At 42.7% G+C, this 19468-nt stretch overlaps 1 protein-coding gene and 1 long non-coding RNA gene across 3 annotated transcripts in view; one reads left to right on the plus strand and one right to left on the minus strand.

The window, feature by feature from the left end:
* Positions 1–137: 137 nt before the first annotated feature.
* The window catches only part of ACOT13 (acyl-CoA thioesterase 13), a 34686-nt gene continuing 15355 nt past the window's right edge, over positions 138–19468 (plus strand). The window contains exon 1 of one of the 2 annotated variants that reach the window (XM_055390367.2): positions 138–278. In XM_055390367.2, coding sequence (XP_055246342.1) covers positions 198–278 — 81 coding nt within the window. In that variant the 5' untranslated portion in view covers positions 138–197. Of the gene's footprint in view, positions 290–19468 lie in introns of both variants that reach the window. The other variant, XM_063707370.1, reaches the window with a different exon arrangement.
* LOC134758718 (uncharacterized) lies at positions 2063–15777 on the minus strand. The gene is made up of 2 exons (XR_010134195.1): positions 15195–15777; positions 2063–2880 (listed from the first exon to the last, which is right to left on the minus strand). It is a non-coding gene; the product is annotated as an uncharacterized lncRNA (long non-coding RNA).

Below are 19468 nucleotides of genomic sequence, written 5' to 3' on the forward strand. Positions count from 1 at the left end.
TGCGGGGAACGTCAGTGAGCAAATCGCGGACCACCGTGGCTGCCAGCTCGCCTGACGCCCGGCCTCTTGCGCTCCTAGGGGCGGAGAAGGGTGCGGGCTCTTCGCCCTTTGTGTCCTTCTTTCACTAACTTCTGGACTTTCCAGCTCTTCCGCAGTTCGTTCTTGCGCAAAGCCCAAAGGCTGGAAAACCGTCCACGATGACCAGCGTGACTCAGTCTCTGCGGGAGGTGATAAAGGCCATGACCAAGGCTCGCAATTTTGAGAGAGTTTTGGGAAAGGTATGGGAAAGGTATGGGAGAAGCCGTGGCTTCTAATGAAGGAAAAGAAAGCACCGTGCTTGGTGCCGTTGTGAGCTTTGAATAATTATCTCGTTAGGTTGTGTTCTAGTACGCCTGTAAATTCACCTTAGTAATAATGAGTATTACTTTAATGGAGCCCCTAAATATGCTGGGTCGAACGCGTAAGTTCTCTATCTAAACATAGATAAGTATGGTTATGACTCGTGGACACAGAATTCCTCAGTTCCAAGGCTGGGAGGGACTTTGGAGTTTGATCCTTCAACCAACAAACGTCTGCATTGCTCCAGAGAAGAGTAAGAGAAACCTCTGCATTTAAGGCACATTACCGTCTAATTCTCTAGGCTCTAGAAGATTAGAAGATACATAATTGCAATAAGGTACAAAAGCCAAGTGCTTGGTAGAGTGGTGAACGAAGGGAGAAGTTGTTCCTCTGTAGTGGTTTGGGAAATTTCTCAAAGGCACGCAACTCCTGAAGAAGTAAGTTAGCCCTTGGAGGAAGACTGAGTGCTTTTCTGAGACCAGCACTCACAAAGCCCGAAGGTGTTTGTTTTTGTTTTTTTAGGATGAGGTTTCGCCCTTGTTGCCTAGGCTGGAGTGCAATGGCGCGATCTCGGCTCACTGCAACCTCCAACTCCCTGGTTCAAACGATTCTCCTGCCTCACTCAGCCTCCCGAGTGGCTGGGATTACAGGCATGTGCCACCATGCCCAGCTAATATTGTACTTTTAGTAGAGACAGGGTTTCTCCATGTTGGTCAGGCTGCTCTCGAACTCCCGACCTCAGGTGAAACGCCTGCCTCCGCCTCCCAAAGTGCTGGGATTACTGGTGTGAGCCGCCACGCCAGACCTTGAAGGTGTTTGTTTGTTGTTGTTGTTGTTTTGAGATGGAGTCTTGCTCTGTTGCCCAGGCGGGAGTGCAGTGACACGATCTCGGCCCACTGCAACCTCTGCCTCCCGGGTTCAATTGATTCTCATGCCTCAGCCTTCCAAGTAGCTGGGATGATTACAGGCATGCGCCATCAAGCCTGGCTAATTCTTTATTTTTATTAGAGACAGGGTTTCATCATGTTGGTCAGGCTGGTCTCAAACTGCTGACCTCAGGTGATCCACCTGTCTTGGACTCCCACAGTGCTGGGATTACAGGCATGAGCCACCATGCCCCGCCAAAAGCAGGGATTTATTGAAAATCAAAGGACACTCCTGTGTTTGTGGTGTGGAGCAGCAGCTCAAGGGCCCTAATACCCCACTGAAGTGTCCTATTGGCCACTTGGTACTCATCTCATGTAAATGAAGTGGTGACCCACAATTGGCTGTGAAAAGCAGCCAGTGAAAGGCTAAAGTGAAGTTACAAAGTTGCCCTTATATGCAAACAAAGACGTGGCGTGCAATCAGCTGCTGAAGTGAAGTTACATAGTTACACTCTTATGGGAAGATCTGATTGGTTGCAGAAAGAATAATTTTTTTTAAGGGATAACTTACTTCTTAGCGTAATTTCGCTTTTTGCAACCAATCAGAGGTACTTTCAATTTCCCATCTGCCACACAGAAAAGGTGGGGTTTGGAAAGGGAGAAGCCTCTGGTTCTTTTGTTACTTGGTGTGGGAAGTTAGGGTTTTACTTTCAATTTAGTTCTAGGAAGTCAGCTTGAAACAGCCCTAGGTTCCCTGCCTCCAGATCCTATTCTCCTGCCTCGCTTGTAAGAAAATCATGTTCCATAAGAAGCATTTATAACTAAACCTTGTGAACCCCCAAAATTTGAGACAGGTCTCAGTTAATTTAGAAAGTTTATTTTGCCAAGGTTGGGGATGCGCACGCAGTGACGCAGCCTCAGGAGGTCCTGACAACATGTGCCCAAGGTGGTCAGAGCACAGCTTGGTTTTATACATTTTAGGGAGATATAAGACATCAATCAATATATGTAAAATGAACACTTGTTGGGTTCGGAAAGGCGGGACAACTTGAAGCGGGAAGGGGGCTCCCAGGTCACGGGTAGGTGGGAGACAAATGGTTGCATTCTTTTGAGTTTCTGATTTACCTTTCCTAAGGAGGCAGTCAGATACACATTTATCTCAGTGAGCAGAGGGATGATTTTGAATAGAATGGGAGGCAAGTTTGCCTTAAGCAGTTCCTAGCTTGCATTTTCCTTTTAACTTAGTGATTTGGGGGCCCAAGATATTTTCCTTTACATTTGCCCCCTTTTCTTTTTTTAAAAAAATTTTTTTGGAGAAAGCATTTTAGAAGAAAAATGAGTCTTTGATCCCAGATTTCATCTGATCTCTCATGCTAGGATGGTTTATTCCTAGACAGGTAAGTCCCAAGTTATTAGGAAAGCTAATTTTTAGAAGGCTGTGAACTCCCATGTCCTGTGAAGAGAAAATAGGGGGAGGAAGGGTGAAAAACAACAAACAAAAGAACAATCCTGGAAAATATACATAGGCCACGTTATTCTGAAGTCCATACATCAGTAGGCAGGTATGAAAGTGGCTTATGCATGTAAATAGGTTGCTGTTATCTTCTTCTGAAGTTTAAGTTGTCTAGCTTCAGTTTGCAGGGCTTTACAAAAGCACAGCTGTTTTCAGTGACTCCTAATTAGGAAAAAAAAGGAAAAGGAAGAAGAAAAAAATTAAAAATATTATTTTGGAGACTTGTAGCCAGGAAAAATTAGAATTCAGCCTAAACTGTAGAAAATAATAAAAATTGAAAAAATTAGGCAAGACTAGTATCTAACAACAAGTGGACTATAAGTTTTGAAACATAATTTTTCTCTCTCCAGTTTTCCATTTTTACTAAAGACAACTCATGGTAGGACTGATTTGCTTTATTATATTTGACCAGATTATTTGTATAAAGTGTAGCAAGAATAATTATTTTTCATATAGGCTTTTTAAAATTGGCTTTGAAGGAACTTTGTTCCATAGAAGGAATCTCAGATAAGATTTTTTTTAAAGCCAAGCTCAGCCATGGATTTGTACCATCAAATACCTATGAGTAGGGTGAATTTCCTCTTTTTGATGTTCCATGATAAACCAGGGGCTCCTGGACCTGTCAGAAAATGACATTCTTTACTTAGCACAGATCAGAAATCCTGTACAGAGACTGTGTAAAGTATAAGGCCAGTTTTCCCAAGGGCTTTTATTGGCTCCATAAGTCAGGTTTGATTACTTAAAGGAAAGTACACCTTTCCACTCAAAGCCTTGGTAAAATAATCAGTTTCTCCAACTGTGTCCTGTTACAAATGAAAACAGATTCTTATTGCACTTATGCAAATAACTGTATTGGCACAAGTTAAGAATACTCACAAATAGTTTACAAATTCTGGAGAAATCAGGTAGAGAGAAACAAATATGCTCCAAATTTTGTTGATTGGAGTATACTAAATTGTTAAAAGCTGTCAATAGCTCAAAAGAAAAGTTTCAAGGCTCTGAAAAACAAAGCAAAAGATCAGCAATGTTTTAAGCAAAAAGTCAAAAAGATTAGTTCAGTCCCCTTAGTTAATTCCTATTCTGCTTGATATTCATGAGCATTTTAGCTCTCCATGAGTTCTGAAAATTTTTCCTCTATTCTCATGTAACAATCTCCAAAGTTAATGGAGACCTGCATTCAAGAGGAAACAACAGGTGCTGGAGAGGATGTGGAGGAATAGTTATGTTTTTACACTGTTGGTGGGAATGTAAACTAGGTCAACCATTGTGGAAGACACTGTGGTGATTCCTCAAGGATCTAGAACTAGAAATACCATTTGACCCAGCCATCCCATTACTGGGTATATACCCAAAGGATTATAAATCATGCTACGATAAAGACACATGCACACGTATGTTTATTGCAGCACTATTCACCATAGCGAAGACTTGGAACCAACACAAATGTCCATCAATGATAGACTGGATTAAGAAAAAATGACACATATACACCATGGAATACTATGCAGCCATGAAAAAGGATGAGTTCATGTCCTTTGTAGGGACATGGATGAAGCTGGAAACCATCATTCTCAGCAAACTATCACAAGGACAGAAAACCAAACACCGCATGTTCTCACTCATAGTTGGGAATTGAACAATGAGAACATTTGGACACAGGGCGGGGAACATCACACACTGGGGCCTGTCGTGGGGTGGGGGGATGGGGGAGGGATAGCACTAGGAGAAATACCTAATGTAAATGAAGAATTAATGGGTGCAGCAAAACAACATGGCACATGTATACATATGTAACAAACCTGCACGTTGTGCACATGTACCCTAGAACTTAAAGTATAATTAAAAAAAACAAATTTAACAAAGAAAACATTATCAAGAATAAAACACTTAATGAATCTCAAAAAACAACAACAGCAACAACAACAAAAAACACTTTCTAAAGAGGACCAAAACAACACAACAATTGTGCGTGGATGACTAAAAGTTTTAGGGCAGCCATAGTCAAAGACACAATTGACAAGGAAATTTGATACCTCTCCTCTGTAGCACACAATAATTGTAACAATTATGATTATTACTGATAATGTACACTAGGTCATATCAGAATTACAGGAATTTCCCATAATTTTGGAACACATACCAATAACATATTTATACAAATACATCTCAAAGAAAGCCAAACACTGTCGCATATTCGACAATGCTTCCTGTGTAATTTTTGTACCAAATAAGCCAAATTATGCCATTTTTGGACTTTAGGGAACCTAATATCTTAAAGGACTAATTAGGTCTGAAAAAGACATAATTTATAATTTGATTTTGGAAAGTTTGTCAAATATCAAATGTTTAAAACACCTGATATCACAAAAATAGGATCACAGGTCATTATAAAATAAACCATTCATTTAACCAAAGTGATAACTCAAGGATTTCATAAAAAGGTGAAAACCTTCTTTCTTTGAGAGAGGAGACTTAACTTTCCAAACAATAAGCCCTAATAAAAACAGCATGAAACTAATTAAATTTGTTTTCAAAATTTTATAAACAATCTATAAAATTTTAAAGTTGACCATAAGATATAACTTCTAACTGGGCATGGTGGCTCATGCCTATAATCCCAGCACTTTGGGAGGCCGAGGTGGGTGGATCAGGAGGTCAGGAGATCAAGACCATCCTGGCCAACATGGTGAAACCCCTTCTCTACTAAAAATACAAAAATTAGCTGAGCGTGGTGGCACGCGTCTGTAGTCCCAGCTACTCGGGAGGCTGAGGCAGGAGAATCGCTTGAAGCCAGGAGGCGGAGGTTACAGTGAGCTGAGATTGAGCCACAGCGGTTCCAGCCTGGGTGACAGGGCGAGACTCCATCTCAAAAAAAAAAAGAAAACAAAAGATATAACTTCCATAAGCCTTTATAACCTTTATTAAGGAGTCAGTTAATGTGTCAAGAAAACCTTGTTAATCTGATTACAGGGGCCCATAAGCTGATCTTGCATCATTGTGCCTTTGACATTAATCATTAATTTATAGAGAAACCAAACTTATTGTATCTTTCAAATTTGGACCTTACAGTCTTACGTGCCCACCTCTTCTTCGATAGTCTCTGGGCCTTGAGGAGTTGAATGCCTTTAATTTCTGGCCCTGTATCTCAGGAATGCAGTTTATTTTGATTGGCGTCTTCTACGGGGCCTGAAGATGACAGCTTCAATTGCTGTCAGTGTTTAAGATTTAGCAGGACTTGGTGTCCTTTTCAGACCCAGGAGTCAAAGCCCTGTAACCTAAGGTCACAAGGACTTTAAAAGCACATACAGGAAAGTACGCAGTTGTAATCATGTTAATTAAAAAATTTTTTTTAATCTCAGTTTTTTCCTAAACATAGGAATTATTTCAACAAAATGTAAACTCTGTTAGGTCAGTTACCAAAAAGCAAAAGAAAAGACCTGCAATGCACAGAACATGATGTTGGAAGAAAACACTTCCTTTAGACCTTTAAGACAACAACGTGCCTTTTTAAAGGGCAGAGAAAGCTGAAAAAAAAGGCAAGATGCAATAAAAATTGAACTTTCAGTTTAAAAAAAAAAAATTAAATTCTCTTATAATTTTTTTTTTGAGATAGAGTCTCGCACTGTTGCCCAGTTTGGAGTGCACTGGTGCAATCCCGGCTCACTGCAGCCTCTGCCTCTTGGGTTCAAGCAATTCTTGTGCCTCAGCCTGCCAAGTAGCTGGGACTACAGGCACATGCCACCAGGCCTGGCTAATTTTTGTATTTTTGTTAGAGATGAGGTGTCACTACGTTGGCCAGGCTGGTCTACAACTCCTGACCTCAAGTGATCCACCTGTCTTGGCCTCCCAAAGTGCTGGGATTACAGGCAGAAGCCACCATTCGCAGGCAAATTCTCTTATAATTTATTAAGAGTAAGTTAACCCCTTAAGAAAAGTTTACTTTTCTAACCAATAATTTCGTGTATATGTGTCTTTGTTTTTTAACATAAAACCCAGTCTCTAGAAAGAGCATTATAATTTCCTTTTAATTGTAAACAACATGATCATATACAATTTTTTTAAAACAAATCCTCTTATTGTGACATACACAGACCATTCATGACATGCTTGAACTTTTATCTTAGGACTAAATTTACCATACAGTATTCTTTCTCATGTAAAATTATTTCTCTTTTAAACTTTCTTACCACACACACACAAAATTTGTTTTATAACTTCCTTTACAACATCTCTCTTATTTCCTGATTCCTTTACCTTGTTGTATACATAACCTTTAAATAAGTTTTGTGGGGTTTTTTTTTGTTTGTTTGTTTTTTATCTGAGACAGAGTCTTGCTCTGGCACCCAGGCTGGAAGGCAATGGCCTGATCTTGGCTCACTGCAACCTCCACCTCCTGGGTTCAAGTGATTCTCCTGCCTCAGCCTCTCGAGTCGCTGGGATTACACGTGCACCACAATGCCCAACTAATTTTGTATTTATAGTAGGGACAGGGTTTCACCATGTTGATCAAGCTGGTCTTGAACTGACTTCAAGTGATCTGCATGCCACGGCCTCCCAAAGTGCTGGGATTGCAGGCATGAGCCACCACCCCTGGCCTAAATAAGCTTTGAATTAGACAAAACTTACCGTTTTTGGGTTTTTTTTTTTTGTTTTTTTGAGATAGAGTCTCATTCTGTCACCCAGGCTGGAGGGCAGTTGCGTGATTTCAGCTCAGTGCAGCGTCTGCTTCCTGTGTTCAAGTTATTCTCCTGTGTCAGCCTCCTGAGTAGGTGGGATTACAGGCGCCTGCCACCACGCCCGGCTAATTTTAATTTTTTGTATATTTAGTAGAGACAGGGTTTCACCATGTTGGCCAAGCTAGTCTCAAACTCCTGACCTCAAGTGATCTGACTGCCTTGGCCTCCCAAAATGCTGGGATTACAGGCATGAGTCAGTGCACCCAGCCCTAGAGTTCAACTGTTTTTTTATTTTCTTATTATATTTTAAGTTCTAGGGTACATGTGCACAACATGCAGGTTTGTTATATATGTATACATGTGCCATGTTGGTGTGCTGCACCCATTAACTCATCATTTACATTAGGTATATCTCCTAATGCTATCCCTCCCCCCTCCCCCCACCCCCCGACAGGCCCGGGTGTGTGATGTTCCCCACCCTGTGTCCAAGTGTTCTCATTGTTCAATTCCCATCTATGAGTGAGAATATGTGGTGTTTGGTTTTCTTTCCTTGAAATAGTTTGCTGAGAATGATGGTTTTCAGCTTCATCCATGTCCCTACAAAGGACATGAACTCATCCTTTTTTATGGCTGCATAGTATTCCATGGTGTATATGTGCCACATTTTCTTATTCCAGTCTATCATTGATGGACATTTGTGTTGGTTCCAAGTCTTTGCTATGGTGAATAGTGCTGCAGTAAACATACATGTGCATGTGTCTTTATAGCAGCATGATTTATAATCTTTTGGGTATATACCCAGTAATGGGATGGCTGGGTCAAATGGTATTTCTAGGTCTAGATCCTTGAGGAATCGCCAGTGTCTTCCACAATGGTTGAACTAGTTTACAGTCCCACCAACAGTGTAAAAGTGTTCCTATTTCTTCACATCCTGTCCAGCACCTGTTGTTTCCTGACTTTTTAATGATCACCATTCTAACTGGTGTGAGATGGTATCTCATTGTGGTTTTGATTTGCATTTCTCTGATGGCCAGTGATGATGAGCATTTTTTCATGTATCTGTTGGCTGCATAAATGTCTTATTTTGAGAAGTGTCTGTTCATATCCTTTGCCCACTTTTCGATGGGGTTGTTTGATTTTTTCTTGTAAATTTGTTTAAGTTCTTTGTAGATTCTGGATATTAGCCCTTTGTCAGTTGGGTAGATTGTAAAAATTTTCTCCCATCCTGTAGGTTGCCTGTTCACTCTAATGGTAGTTTCTTTTGCTGTGCAGAAGCTCTTTAGTTTAATTAGCTCCCATTTGTCAATTTTGGCTTTTGTTGCCATTGCTTTTGGCATTTTAGACATGAAGTCCTTGCCTATGCCTTGAATGGTATTGTCTAGGTTTTCTTCTAGGATTTTTATGGTTTTAAGCCTAACATTTAAGTCTTTAATCCATCTTGAATTAAGTTTTGTGTAAGGTGTAAGGAAGGGATCCAGTTTCAGCTTTCTACATATGGCTAGCCTGTTTTCCCAGCACCGTTTATTAAAAGGGAATCCTTTCCCCATTTCTTGTTTTTGTCAGGTTTGTCAAAGATGAGATGGTTGTAGATGTGTGGTATTATTTCTGAGGGCTCTGTTCTGTTCCATTGGTCTATATCTCTGTTTTGGTACCAGTATCATGCTGTTTTGGTTACTGTCGCCTTGTAGTATAGTTTGAAGTCAGCGTGATGCCTCCAGCTTTGTTCTTTTGGCTTAGGGTTGTCTTGGCAATGCAGGCTCTTTTTTGGTTCCATATCAACTTTAAAGTAGTTTTTTCCAATTCTGTGAAGAAAGTCATTGGTAGCTTGATGGGGATGGCATTGAATCTATAAATTACCTTGGGCAGTATGGCCATTTTCACGATATTGATTCTTCCTATCCATGAGCATGGAATGTTCTTCCATTTGTTTGTGTCCTCTTTTATTTCGTTGAGCAGTGGTTTGTAGTTCTCCTTGAAGAGGTCCTTCACATCCCTTTTAAGTTAGATTCCTACGTATTTTATTCTCTTTGAAGCAATTGGAATGGGAGTTCACTCATGATTTGGCTGTTTGTCTGTTATTGGTGTATAGGAATGCTTGTGATTTTTGCACATTGATTTTGTATCCTGAGACTTTGCTGAAGTTGCTTATCAGCTTAAGGAGATTTTGGGCTGAGATGATGGGGTTTTCTAAATATACAATCATGTCATCTACAAACAGGGACAATTATAGAAGGACTGGGGGTCCTTCTATAAGCATTTCTAATGGAGGGTCCTGCCTTGCCGCTCTTTTGGCTTCAATATCCACTTGGCAGTTCCTTTCTGTTTCCCTTTCCTTTCCGGTGACCCTGGCAGTGTAAGACTGCCACCTCTTTAGGTTTCTGTACAGCCAATAGTAATCTCCTAAGGGCTTCCTGATGTTTGATAGGTGTTCCCTCGGAAGTTAGGAATTCCCGTCTCTCCATATTGCTGCATGGGCATGGAGGACTAGGTAAGCATACTTAGAGTCTGTATATATATTTACCCTTTTCCCTTCTCCTAATTCTAGTGCCCGAGTGAGGGCTATTAGTTCTGCAAGCTGAGCACTAGTTCCTGGAGTGAGGGGATTCGTTTCAAGTATTCCATTATCACTGACCACTGCATACCCCGCTTTTCAAAGTCCTTTTTCTGCAAAGGAACTTCCATCAGTATACAAGTTGAGGTTGGGATCAGTCAAGGGAACCCCTAAAAGGTCCCCTTGAGCAGCATTAGGTTTGAGCAATTACTTGTTGGCATTTATGTTCTATCTTTTCTTCATTGTCTGGAAGAAATGTGGCTGTGTTAAGAGTTGCACAAGTGCGCAGTCACACCACTGGCCCATCAAGTAATAGAGCCTGATATTTAAGTAAACGGTTGTCTGACAGCCACAAGTCTCCTTTAGCAGCGAGTATGCCATTCACATCATGAGATGTTCACACAGTAAGATCTCTTCCCTGTATTATTTTAACTGCTTCAGATACTAAGACTGCTACTGTTGCCGCTACCCGTAAACAGTGAGGCCAATCCTTTGCCACTACATCAATTTCCTTACTCAGGTATGCCATGGGTTGCAAGCTGGTCCCTCGGACCTGTATAAGGTCTCCTAGAGCTATTCCTGTTTCTTTTGTGACACATAAAGAAAAGTCTTGCCCCACTGGCAAGCTTACCACTGGGGCTTGGGTTAGGGCCTTCTTTAGGCCCTGAAAAGCCGCTTCTGCTTCAGGTGTCCATCTTACTAAATGGGTATTGGCTTTCTGAGTTTCCTTAATTAGTGTGTATAATGGCCTGACTATTTCGCTCTACCTGGGAATCCATATTCGGCAGAAGCTTGTTATGCCAAGGAACCCTCTTAGTTGCTTTAGGGTTTTGGGATGAGGATAAGCCAGTATAGGCTGGATACGTTCCTCACTGAGGGCCCTTGTGCCTTTGGATAATTTTAGCCCTAAGTATTTAACCTGCTGTGAGCAGAGCTGAGCCTTTTGTTTGGAAACCTTGTAGCCACAGGTAGCAAGGAAATTTAAGAGTGCTTGGGTGGCTTGATGGCACAAGGTTTCTGATCGGGTGGCTAAAATTAAATCATCCCCGTACCCAAGGACAAGAGTGTCCAGGTATGAGAATTGGCTCAAGTCTTGGGCTAATGCCTGGCCAAATAGATGGGGGCTATCCTTGAACCTTGGGGTAAAACAGTCCAGGTGAGTTGAGACATTGGGTTCGAAGGATCTTCAAAAGCAAACAAGAATTGAGAGTCAGGGTGTACAGGGATGCAGAAAAAGGCATCCTTAAGGTCCAGGACTGTAAACCACTCTGCTTTCTGTGGTTTTTGGGAAAGCAGAGTACAAGGGTTAGGTATAGCGGGGTATAGAGGAAGAACAGCCTCATTGATAATCCTGAGATCTTGCACTAACCTCCACTGTCCATTAGGTTTCTGTACTCCTAAAACTGGAGTATTGCAGGGGCTGTTGCATGGTTTTACTAGGCCTTGGGCTTTTAAGTCCTTAACAATCTTTTGAAGTCCTTGTTGGGCCTCGGGTCTAAGGGGTACTGCCTTTGGTAGGGAAAGGAGGTGGAATCCTTTAATTTAACTTGAATAGGACGGGCATTCTCTGCTCATCCATATTGTCCTTCTGTTGCCCAGACGTCAGGATTAATTCCTTCCTCAAGCAGGGGAAAACAAACAGGTGTTCCTTCTCCTATGTTCAGATATATAATGGCCCCTGCTTTTGCTAGAATGTCTCCCCCTAACAAGGGAGTGGGGCTTTCAGGCATAATTAGAAAAGCATGTGAAAAGAGTAGAGTTCCCCAGTCACAACTTAGTGGCTGTCCTAGGACCCCTCGGATAGTGACAGATCTGGAGGACAGTTGTCTGGGACAGGAGAGTAAGACTGAGAAGGCCATGCCAGTGTCCAGGAGACAGTTAACCTCCTGGCCTTCAATGGTCAAGCATACCCGGGGCCCTGTGAGGGTGATGGCATGGGCTGGTGCTTGCCCCGGGCACCCTCAGTCCTGCTGCTGGATCATCTGGTTAGTGGCTTCTGACTCAGAGGACCTTCGTCCCCTGGGGCAATGGGCCTTCCAGTGATTCCCTTGACATAAGGGGCATGGACGAGGGGGCAGCTTGCTTCTACTTGGACAATCTTTTTTAAAGTGTCCTTGTAGACCACACTGGAAGCAAGCCATATTAGGCATTCGATTTGCCCAGCTTTTCCCTTTTCCAGAGCCTCCAAAGTCCGCTTGCCTGAGGGCCACGACTAAAGCAGTGGCCTTTTTTTTATCCCGTTTGTCCCGTTCCGCCTGGTCCTCCTGATCTCTATTATAAAAAACCGAGGTTGCCAAGTTCAATAGGGTCTAAGTTTTGCTCCGGGCCTAAGGCGGACTTTTGAAGTTTTTTTCTAATGTCTGCAGTTGACTGAGTGATAAACTTATCCTTTAAGATTAGTTGGCCTTCAATAGAGTCAGGTGACAGAGAGGTATGCTTCCTCAATGCCTCCCTTAGTCTCACCAGAAAGGCAGTAGGATTTTCTTCCTTTCCCTGTGTTATAGTGGACATCACTGAATAATTCATAGGCTTCTTCCTAGTTTTCCTTAGTCCTAGCACACAAGTTAGCAAATGTCTGCGGCACCAATTTCCATGTTCTAATTCTGTGTCCCAGTGAGGGTCTACACTGGGAACTGCCTGCTGGCCTGTGGGGAATTGTTCTCTTTCCTCTATTGTCATCCTATCATTGACCTGACTGAGATACCAGAGATCACCAAACTCTTGGGCTGCAGTTATGGCGGCACTTCTGTCATTTGGGGTTAGTGTCTGATTTAGCAGTAACATTATATCTCTCCACATCAGATCAAAAGCTTTTCCTAACCCTTGTAAAACATCAGTATAGCCATCAGGGTTATCTGAGAATTTACCTAGGTCTATTTTAATTTGCTTTAAGTCTGAGAGAGAAAAAGGTACATGCACTCTGGCTGGGCTGACTTCTGCTCCTCCCACTGCTTGGAGGGGGCATAATCGGGGAATATTGGCACTGTTTGGTTCATTGTTTATCCCTTTGTCTATCTCCTTTGGACCTTTGGGTAAAAGGGGGGTCCTTATTAGTTGGGGAAGGAGTCGGGGGGATGCTGAGATAGGGAGGCAGACTCTGAGGGCTTCCTATAGGGCATAAACCACACTTTTTACATAATTGCGAGTTGTCTCTTAATGAAAAGGAAGTTTGCACATATGGCACTTCACTCCATTTGCCCTCCTTTCTACAGAAGAGGTCTAGCTGTAAGATGGTGTTATAATTTATACTTCCCTCAAGAGACCAGGTTTCTCCCCCTTGAAGAGGATATCGTGGCCAGGCAGTACTGCAGAAGAATATAAGTCATTTCTTTCTTAGCGTCTGAGGGTCAAATTGGTCCTTATTCTCCAGAATACATCTTAAGGGTGTTTTTGCCTTGGGGTGGGGGGAACGTTTCCCATCTGAAAAAAGAACATAGGGATACCAGCACCCCTAGTCATTTTCCGATGAGCATTAGTCCTAAAGCATCCTCTAAGGGCCTAACGCTTATTCTTTTCTAGGGTGCGTAACCACCCATGGACCTCTGCTTATCGAATTAGTTACGCTCACCAATGTAGCAGTCCTGCACCTATTTTCCCACCTCTCTTGACCACAAAGAAAGGGGTCTGGGCTGCTGGATTCTAGTGGTCCTTTACCAGCATGCCCAACGTTGCTTTTGTGCTCAGGGGTGAGTCCTAGAGCTGGGCTGGGTTCCTGGGTATTTCATAACAACCCAGCTCCCCCATCAAGATGCATTCCCATAAACAACACTCTTATGCAAATTCATTTCAGAGAGGTGTAGCTAACCTTTTGAGTCAGGATTGAAATAGTCTTTTGATTATGTAAGTATGGGCTTGGCTGAGTGCAAACAGCTCACACGTTTGAGGAGACCAATTATTAGGCAATTTTTCTAACTCTGCTTCCACAGAGTCTCTGTATCAATTACTGAATACCTATTGTGGTTTTTTCCCTCAATCACCTGGGAGGAACCATCTATCGTCCTGTCCTGAAGGGAGTTCCTCCTAGGTCTGGTCGGAATTTGTATGGTAATTAAGATTTAAATCCTTTGTTAGGAAATCTGCTGGGTTAAGTGAATTATCAGTGGTTGGAGTTACATTACCCTTTTCTAACATAATAGCCCCATACTTTAAGATTTTTGATTTAGTAAGCTACCTTTTTGCTTTTTTTTGACTTAGAATAATGTAACTGGTGAGGTGTGCTCACAAGTTTTCCTCTAAAAGTTACTTTTCTACTTTTAGCAAAGCAGTTGCCACTACCGACTGAATGCATTTGGGCCATCCGCGGGTTACTGGGTTAAGGATTTTTTATAGGAAAGCTACAGGTTGCCAGTGGCCTCAGTGCTTTTGGGCTACGCCTTTATTTACATTGACAACAGTGGTATTGGAGTATTATAGAGTCACAGAGAAGACCTTCAATTATCAATTACAGGTTTTAAATTTACACTGGCTTTTAAAGGAATAGGGCACACTTTTTTTTTTTTTTTACTATTTCTATCTTTTTCTTTCTTTCTCTCTTTGACTCCGTCTTTGTCTCTCTCTCCGTCTCTCCCTCTCTCTCTCTCAGCCATTACAAACTTGGGGCCCTGGCAAGGGTAGTGGGGAACGGGTCCCACATAACTGCCCATGTCGAGAGCTGCATACCTGAATCAGGAGGGACACCAGGGATAAGACTCCCTGGGTTACAGCCCAGGTGCCTAAGGACACAACGCAGAGCCTCCCTAGATCCCTTTGGAGATACAACTTGCTAGAGGAAATGAAAGTGTGAACCATTAGTACCTAGGAGGCAGGGATCAGAGGAAGTAAATTCAAAGGTAAGGAGAATTTTGGGGCTACACTTTCAAGAAAGTCGTGGTCAGGACCCAGGAGGTATGGGTCAGAAGGAAAGGTAGGGGCGCACGCATGGGCGACTGTTGAGTAGAGACTTCTGGCTGTGCCATGATCTCAACAGGCTAATGCCGGGAGTTCCGGATGACAGCTTTCTGCCTCTAGTCAGCCCTCGGCTTCCCCAAGAAAATTGAAAGTGGAAGCTGGCTCCAAGCAGACCAACGTCCCCAACTCAGAAGGGTTGGGGGTTGTTAGAAAGCCCTTCTGCAGATAGCGTAACACCTGAGTCTGAAGTCCGGCGGCCACGCTCATCGTTTTTAACTGGCCGACAGGTGCCCAGTATTTGCCTCCAATTCTAAGGAAGAATAGGACAGAATAACAAGCGAAAGTGGTCCAATATTACTCACCGCTTTGGATGTCCCTTCGTGGTCACCAAAATGTTACCGGGGGTCCTTGGTCCCAGAGCTCCCAAGATGGTTGTGGGCCACTTCCACAATGGTGGCAGGCCACTTCCAAGATGGTGGCAAGCCTCGTGTTCTCTTACCTGGGGTTCTTGGCCTCACAGATTCCAAGGAATGGAATCTTGGGCCACGCGGTGAGTGTTATAGCTCTATTAGAAGACGTGGGTCACGGAAGAGAACCGTGGAACCCAGTGACTAGTGTTCAGCTCGATTAGGATGAACCCAGGCACTTAGCTGTGCAGGAACAATGGCAAGCCTTTAGCCTGATTGGGAGTGGCAATGGACGCCTCGCTGGATCAGGAGCACAGCGGACACCCTGCTGGATCCGGAGGGATGGGAGTCGGTGGCGGGTCTGCGGTGGCGGGTCTGCGGTGGCGGCAAACAGCAGTGGTGGATGGCGAGCGAAAGCTTAGCTCGAGCCATAACAAACATGGACCAGAAGAGTGCAGTTACAAGATTTAATAGAGTGAAATAGAGTGAAAACAGAGCTCCCACACAAAGAGAGGGGACCCAAAGAGGGTTGCTGTTGCCAGCTTGAACGCCTGGGTTTGTATCCCGATCCTTGTCCCTCCCACTGTGCTCTCAGGCAATAGATGATTGGCTATTTCTTTGCCTCCTGTTTTTGCCTAATTAGCATTTTAGTGAGCTCTCTGGTTGGTTGGGTGTGAGCTAAGTTGCAAGCCCCGTGTTTAAAGGTGGATGCGGTCACCTTCCCAGCTAGGCTCAGGGATTCTTAGTTGGCCTAGGAAATCCAGCTAGTCCTGTCTGTCAGTTTGAGCCATAAAGTTAGTTCATGCTGGTACCAAGCACTGATAGGAGATTTGTCAAAGGTCAGGGGCACCTCCACTCAGAATCACTTTATGGTTACCAAATGTGAACCCCAAAAATTTGAGACAGGTCTCAGTTAATTTAGAAAGTTTATTTTGCAGTTGGGCCCGGTGGCTCACGCCTGTAATCCCAGCACTTTGGGAGGCCAAGGCAGGCAGATCATCTGAGGTCAGGAGTTCAAGACCAGCCTGGCCAATATGGTGAAACCCTGTCTCTACCAAAATACAAAAATTAGCCAGGTGTGGTGGCAAATGCCTGTAATCCCAGCTACTCAGGAGGCTGAGACATGAAAATCGCTTGCACCAAGAGGCGGAGGTTGCAGTGAGCCGAGATTGTGCTGCTGCACTCCAGCCTGGGTGGACAGAGTGAGACTGTCTCTCTCTCAAAAAAAATTAAGTTTATTTTGCCAAGGTTGGTTCCGATGACGTGCCCAAGGTGGTCAGATCACAGCTTGGTTTTATACATTTTAGGAGACATGAAACATCAGTCAATATATGTAAAATGAACATTGGTTTGGTTTGGAAAGGTAGGACAACTCGAAGCAGGGAGGGGGCTTCCAGGTCACAGGTAGGTGGGAGACCAACTGCTGCATTCTTTTGAGTTTCTAATTAGTCTTTCTAAAGGAAGCAATCAGATATGCATTTATCTCAGTGAGCAGAGGGATGACTTTGAATAGAATGGGAGGCAGGTTTGCCCTAAGCAGTTCCCAGCTTGAATTTTCCTTGTAGCTTAGTGATTTTGGGGCCCAAGATATTTTCTTTCACAGCCTGAAAAACAAAAGCCCTTGGTATTGTCAGCTTCTTGAGTTAGTTAACCAAAGAACGTTTAGGGGGTTTCCTAAATGTTTTAATGCATGCATGTCTGTTTTTCTGAGTAAGACAGAATACTGGGAAATTTGGAAGTGGAGTTTAAACACAGAATCAGCTGCAGTCATGTATAGGTCCCCTCCTGAAACACAACTCTCAGGCTGTGTTGTAACAATGTATATAATAACTGTCCCTAACTATCTCTCAGGGCTTTTGTGAAAAATAGAGGAAATAATACTTAGACAAATACATTTAATGTTTTCAAATGGCAAATGGCATAAAATCCAAGGGCATACTATTTGATAGTAACTCTTTGAAAGATAAGTTATCCAGAAAAGGATGTATTGGCCTAAGGGGAACTTTGAATTCCTTAAAAATCTATAGTCATTTTCCTTGGTAAGCTTTCAACAACTTCGTGAGTGTGTATCTTCTTGTGATAATCTTGCCATGGGTTGGATTGCCTTTGAGTATCCGGTTAAAATCCTCATACCTTGAACAGACACACTGGAATAGTCATAAACTACATCCTTGCCTAAGTTGGCAGTGATGGTAACTTGCCTTCCAAGAAGACTGATATGCCCGTTGAACCAGAAATACAGAGTTTCCCAGAAGTTGCAGTACGGTTGAAGTGTCCAGATTAGTGCTATCTGGTGGAAATACAATGTAAGCTACAATGTGAGTGATATCTGTAGTTATAAATTGTAAAATAGCCACGTTTTAAAAAGTGAAAAGAAATAGGTGAAATTATTTTAGTAATACAGGTAACAGTATATCCAAGATATTGTTTATCATGTAATCAATGTTTAAAAGTGTTAATCGGGCAGACATGGTCTCATGCCTATAATCCCAGTGCTTTGGGAGGCCCAGGTGGGAAGGTTGCTTGAGGCTAGGAGTTTGAGACTAGCCTGGGCAACATAGCAAGACCCCTTCTCTACAAAAAATTAAAAATTTTCCAGGCATGATAGTGCGTACCTGTGGTCTCCTCTTCTCTGAAGGCTGAGGCAAGAGGATCCCTTGAGCCCAGGATTTCAAGGCTGCAGTGAGCTATGATTGTACCACTGCACTCCAGCCTGGTGACAAAGTGAGACCCTGTCTCTAAAAAAAATTTTTTTTTAAATTTTTTGAGTCTTAAATCTTTCCATACTTAATTTTTGAAATCCAGTGTGAATTTTATACTTATAGTACGTCTGAGTTCAGACTAGCCACATTGCAAGTGCTCAGTACTGACGTGGCTACTGGCTGTTAAACTGTACAGATTGATACCATTGTAGGTACTCTGTATTTGCTAATTTGATCTAAAAGAGGTTTTGTGGCTGTTTATGTTTTGTATAGGCAGAGTTGCTAGGGATAAAGTATGTATTTATGCATAGTGATTCATAAATCTAGTTGTAGACATGGTCTCTTTCCTTTTACTGTACTTTTTTTTTTTTTTTTTTGATACAGAGTCTTGCTCTGTCGCCCAGGCTGGAGTGCAGTGGTGCAATCTCGGCTCACTGCAAGCTCCGCCTCCCGGGTTCACACCATTCTCCTGCCTCAGCCTCCCGGGTAGCTGGGACTACAGGCGCCTGCCACCACGCCCGGCTAATTTTTTGTATTTTTAGTAGAGACAGGGTTTCACCATGTTAGCCAGGATGGTCTCGATCTCCTGACCTCGTGATCCACCCGCCTCAGCCTCCCAAAGTGCTGGGATTACAGGCGTAAGCCACTGCGCCTGGCCCTTTTACTGTACTTTTAAAGGTAATATTAACTACACAAGCTGTTCTCAATTGGAGGTGATTTTGCTCCCCGAGGGACATTGGCAAAGTCTGGAGACATTTTTGAGGGACACTACTGGCATCTAATGGATAGAGACCAGAAGTGGTGCTAAATATCTTACAGTGTACAAATCTGTGCCCTATTCCCCCACAACAAAAAAGTATGCAGTCCAAATGTTCATAGTGCTAAAGTGAAAAGCATTGACTTAGAACAAAGTGAAAAGCATTGACTTAGAACAAAGATTAACAGTCAGGCTGGGTACCATAGCGCACACTTGTAATCCCAGCACTTTGGGAGGCCTAGGTGGGAGAATTGCTTGAGGGCAGGAGTTAGAGACCACCCTGGCTAACATAGGGTGTTAGACTCAATCTTAATTTAAAAAAAGGAAAAAAAAAAAAAAGGTTAACAGTCAGACTAAATGTCCTGCTCTTGATATAAAGATCACTTTTAAATTTGTCAACAAACTAAGTACTGTGGGACTATAAAGAAATACTAACCATAGTTCTTGGCCTCTAGGAATTTATAACCTAGGAATGGAAAGTGTATTGCAAGGAAGAGTCCCATCAGAGGTACTGTTTAGAAAAGGAGTTTCATGAGTAAGTTCAGGAAACACTGATGTATCCTGTTTTAAAAATTTTGGTAAAATACACATAACATAAAATTTAATACCTGTGTTAGTCCATTTGCGTTGCTATAAAGGAATACCTGAGACTGGGTAATTTATAAAGAAAAGAGGATTATTTTGACTCACAATTCTGCAGGCTGTACAAGAAGTGGGGTGCTTGCTTCTGGTGAGGGCTCAGGAAGCTTACAATCATGTCTGAAAGCAAA

The sequence above is a fragment of the Gorilla gorilla genome, chromosome 5, assembly GCF_029281585.2.
Source record: "Gorilla gorilla gorilla isolate KB3781 chromosome 5, NHGRI_mGorGor1-v2.1_pri, whole genome shotgun sequence".
Classification (NCBI taxonomy): Eukaryota; Metazoa; Chordata; class Mammalia; order Primates; family Hominidae; genus Gorilla; species Gorilla gorilla.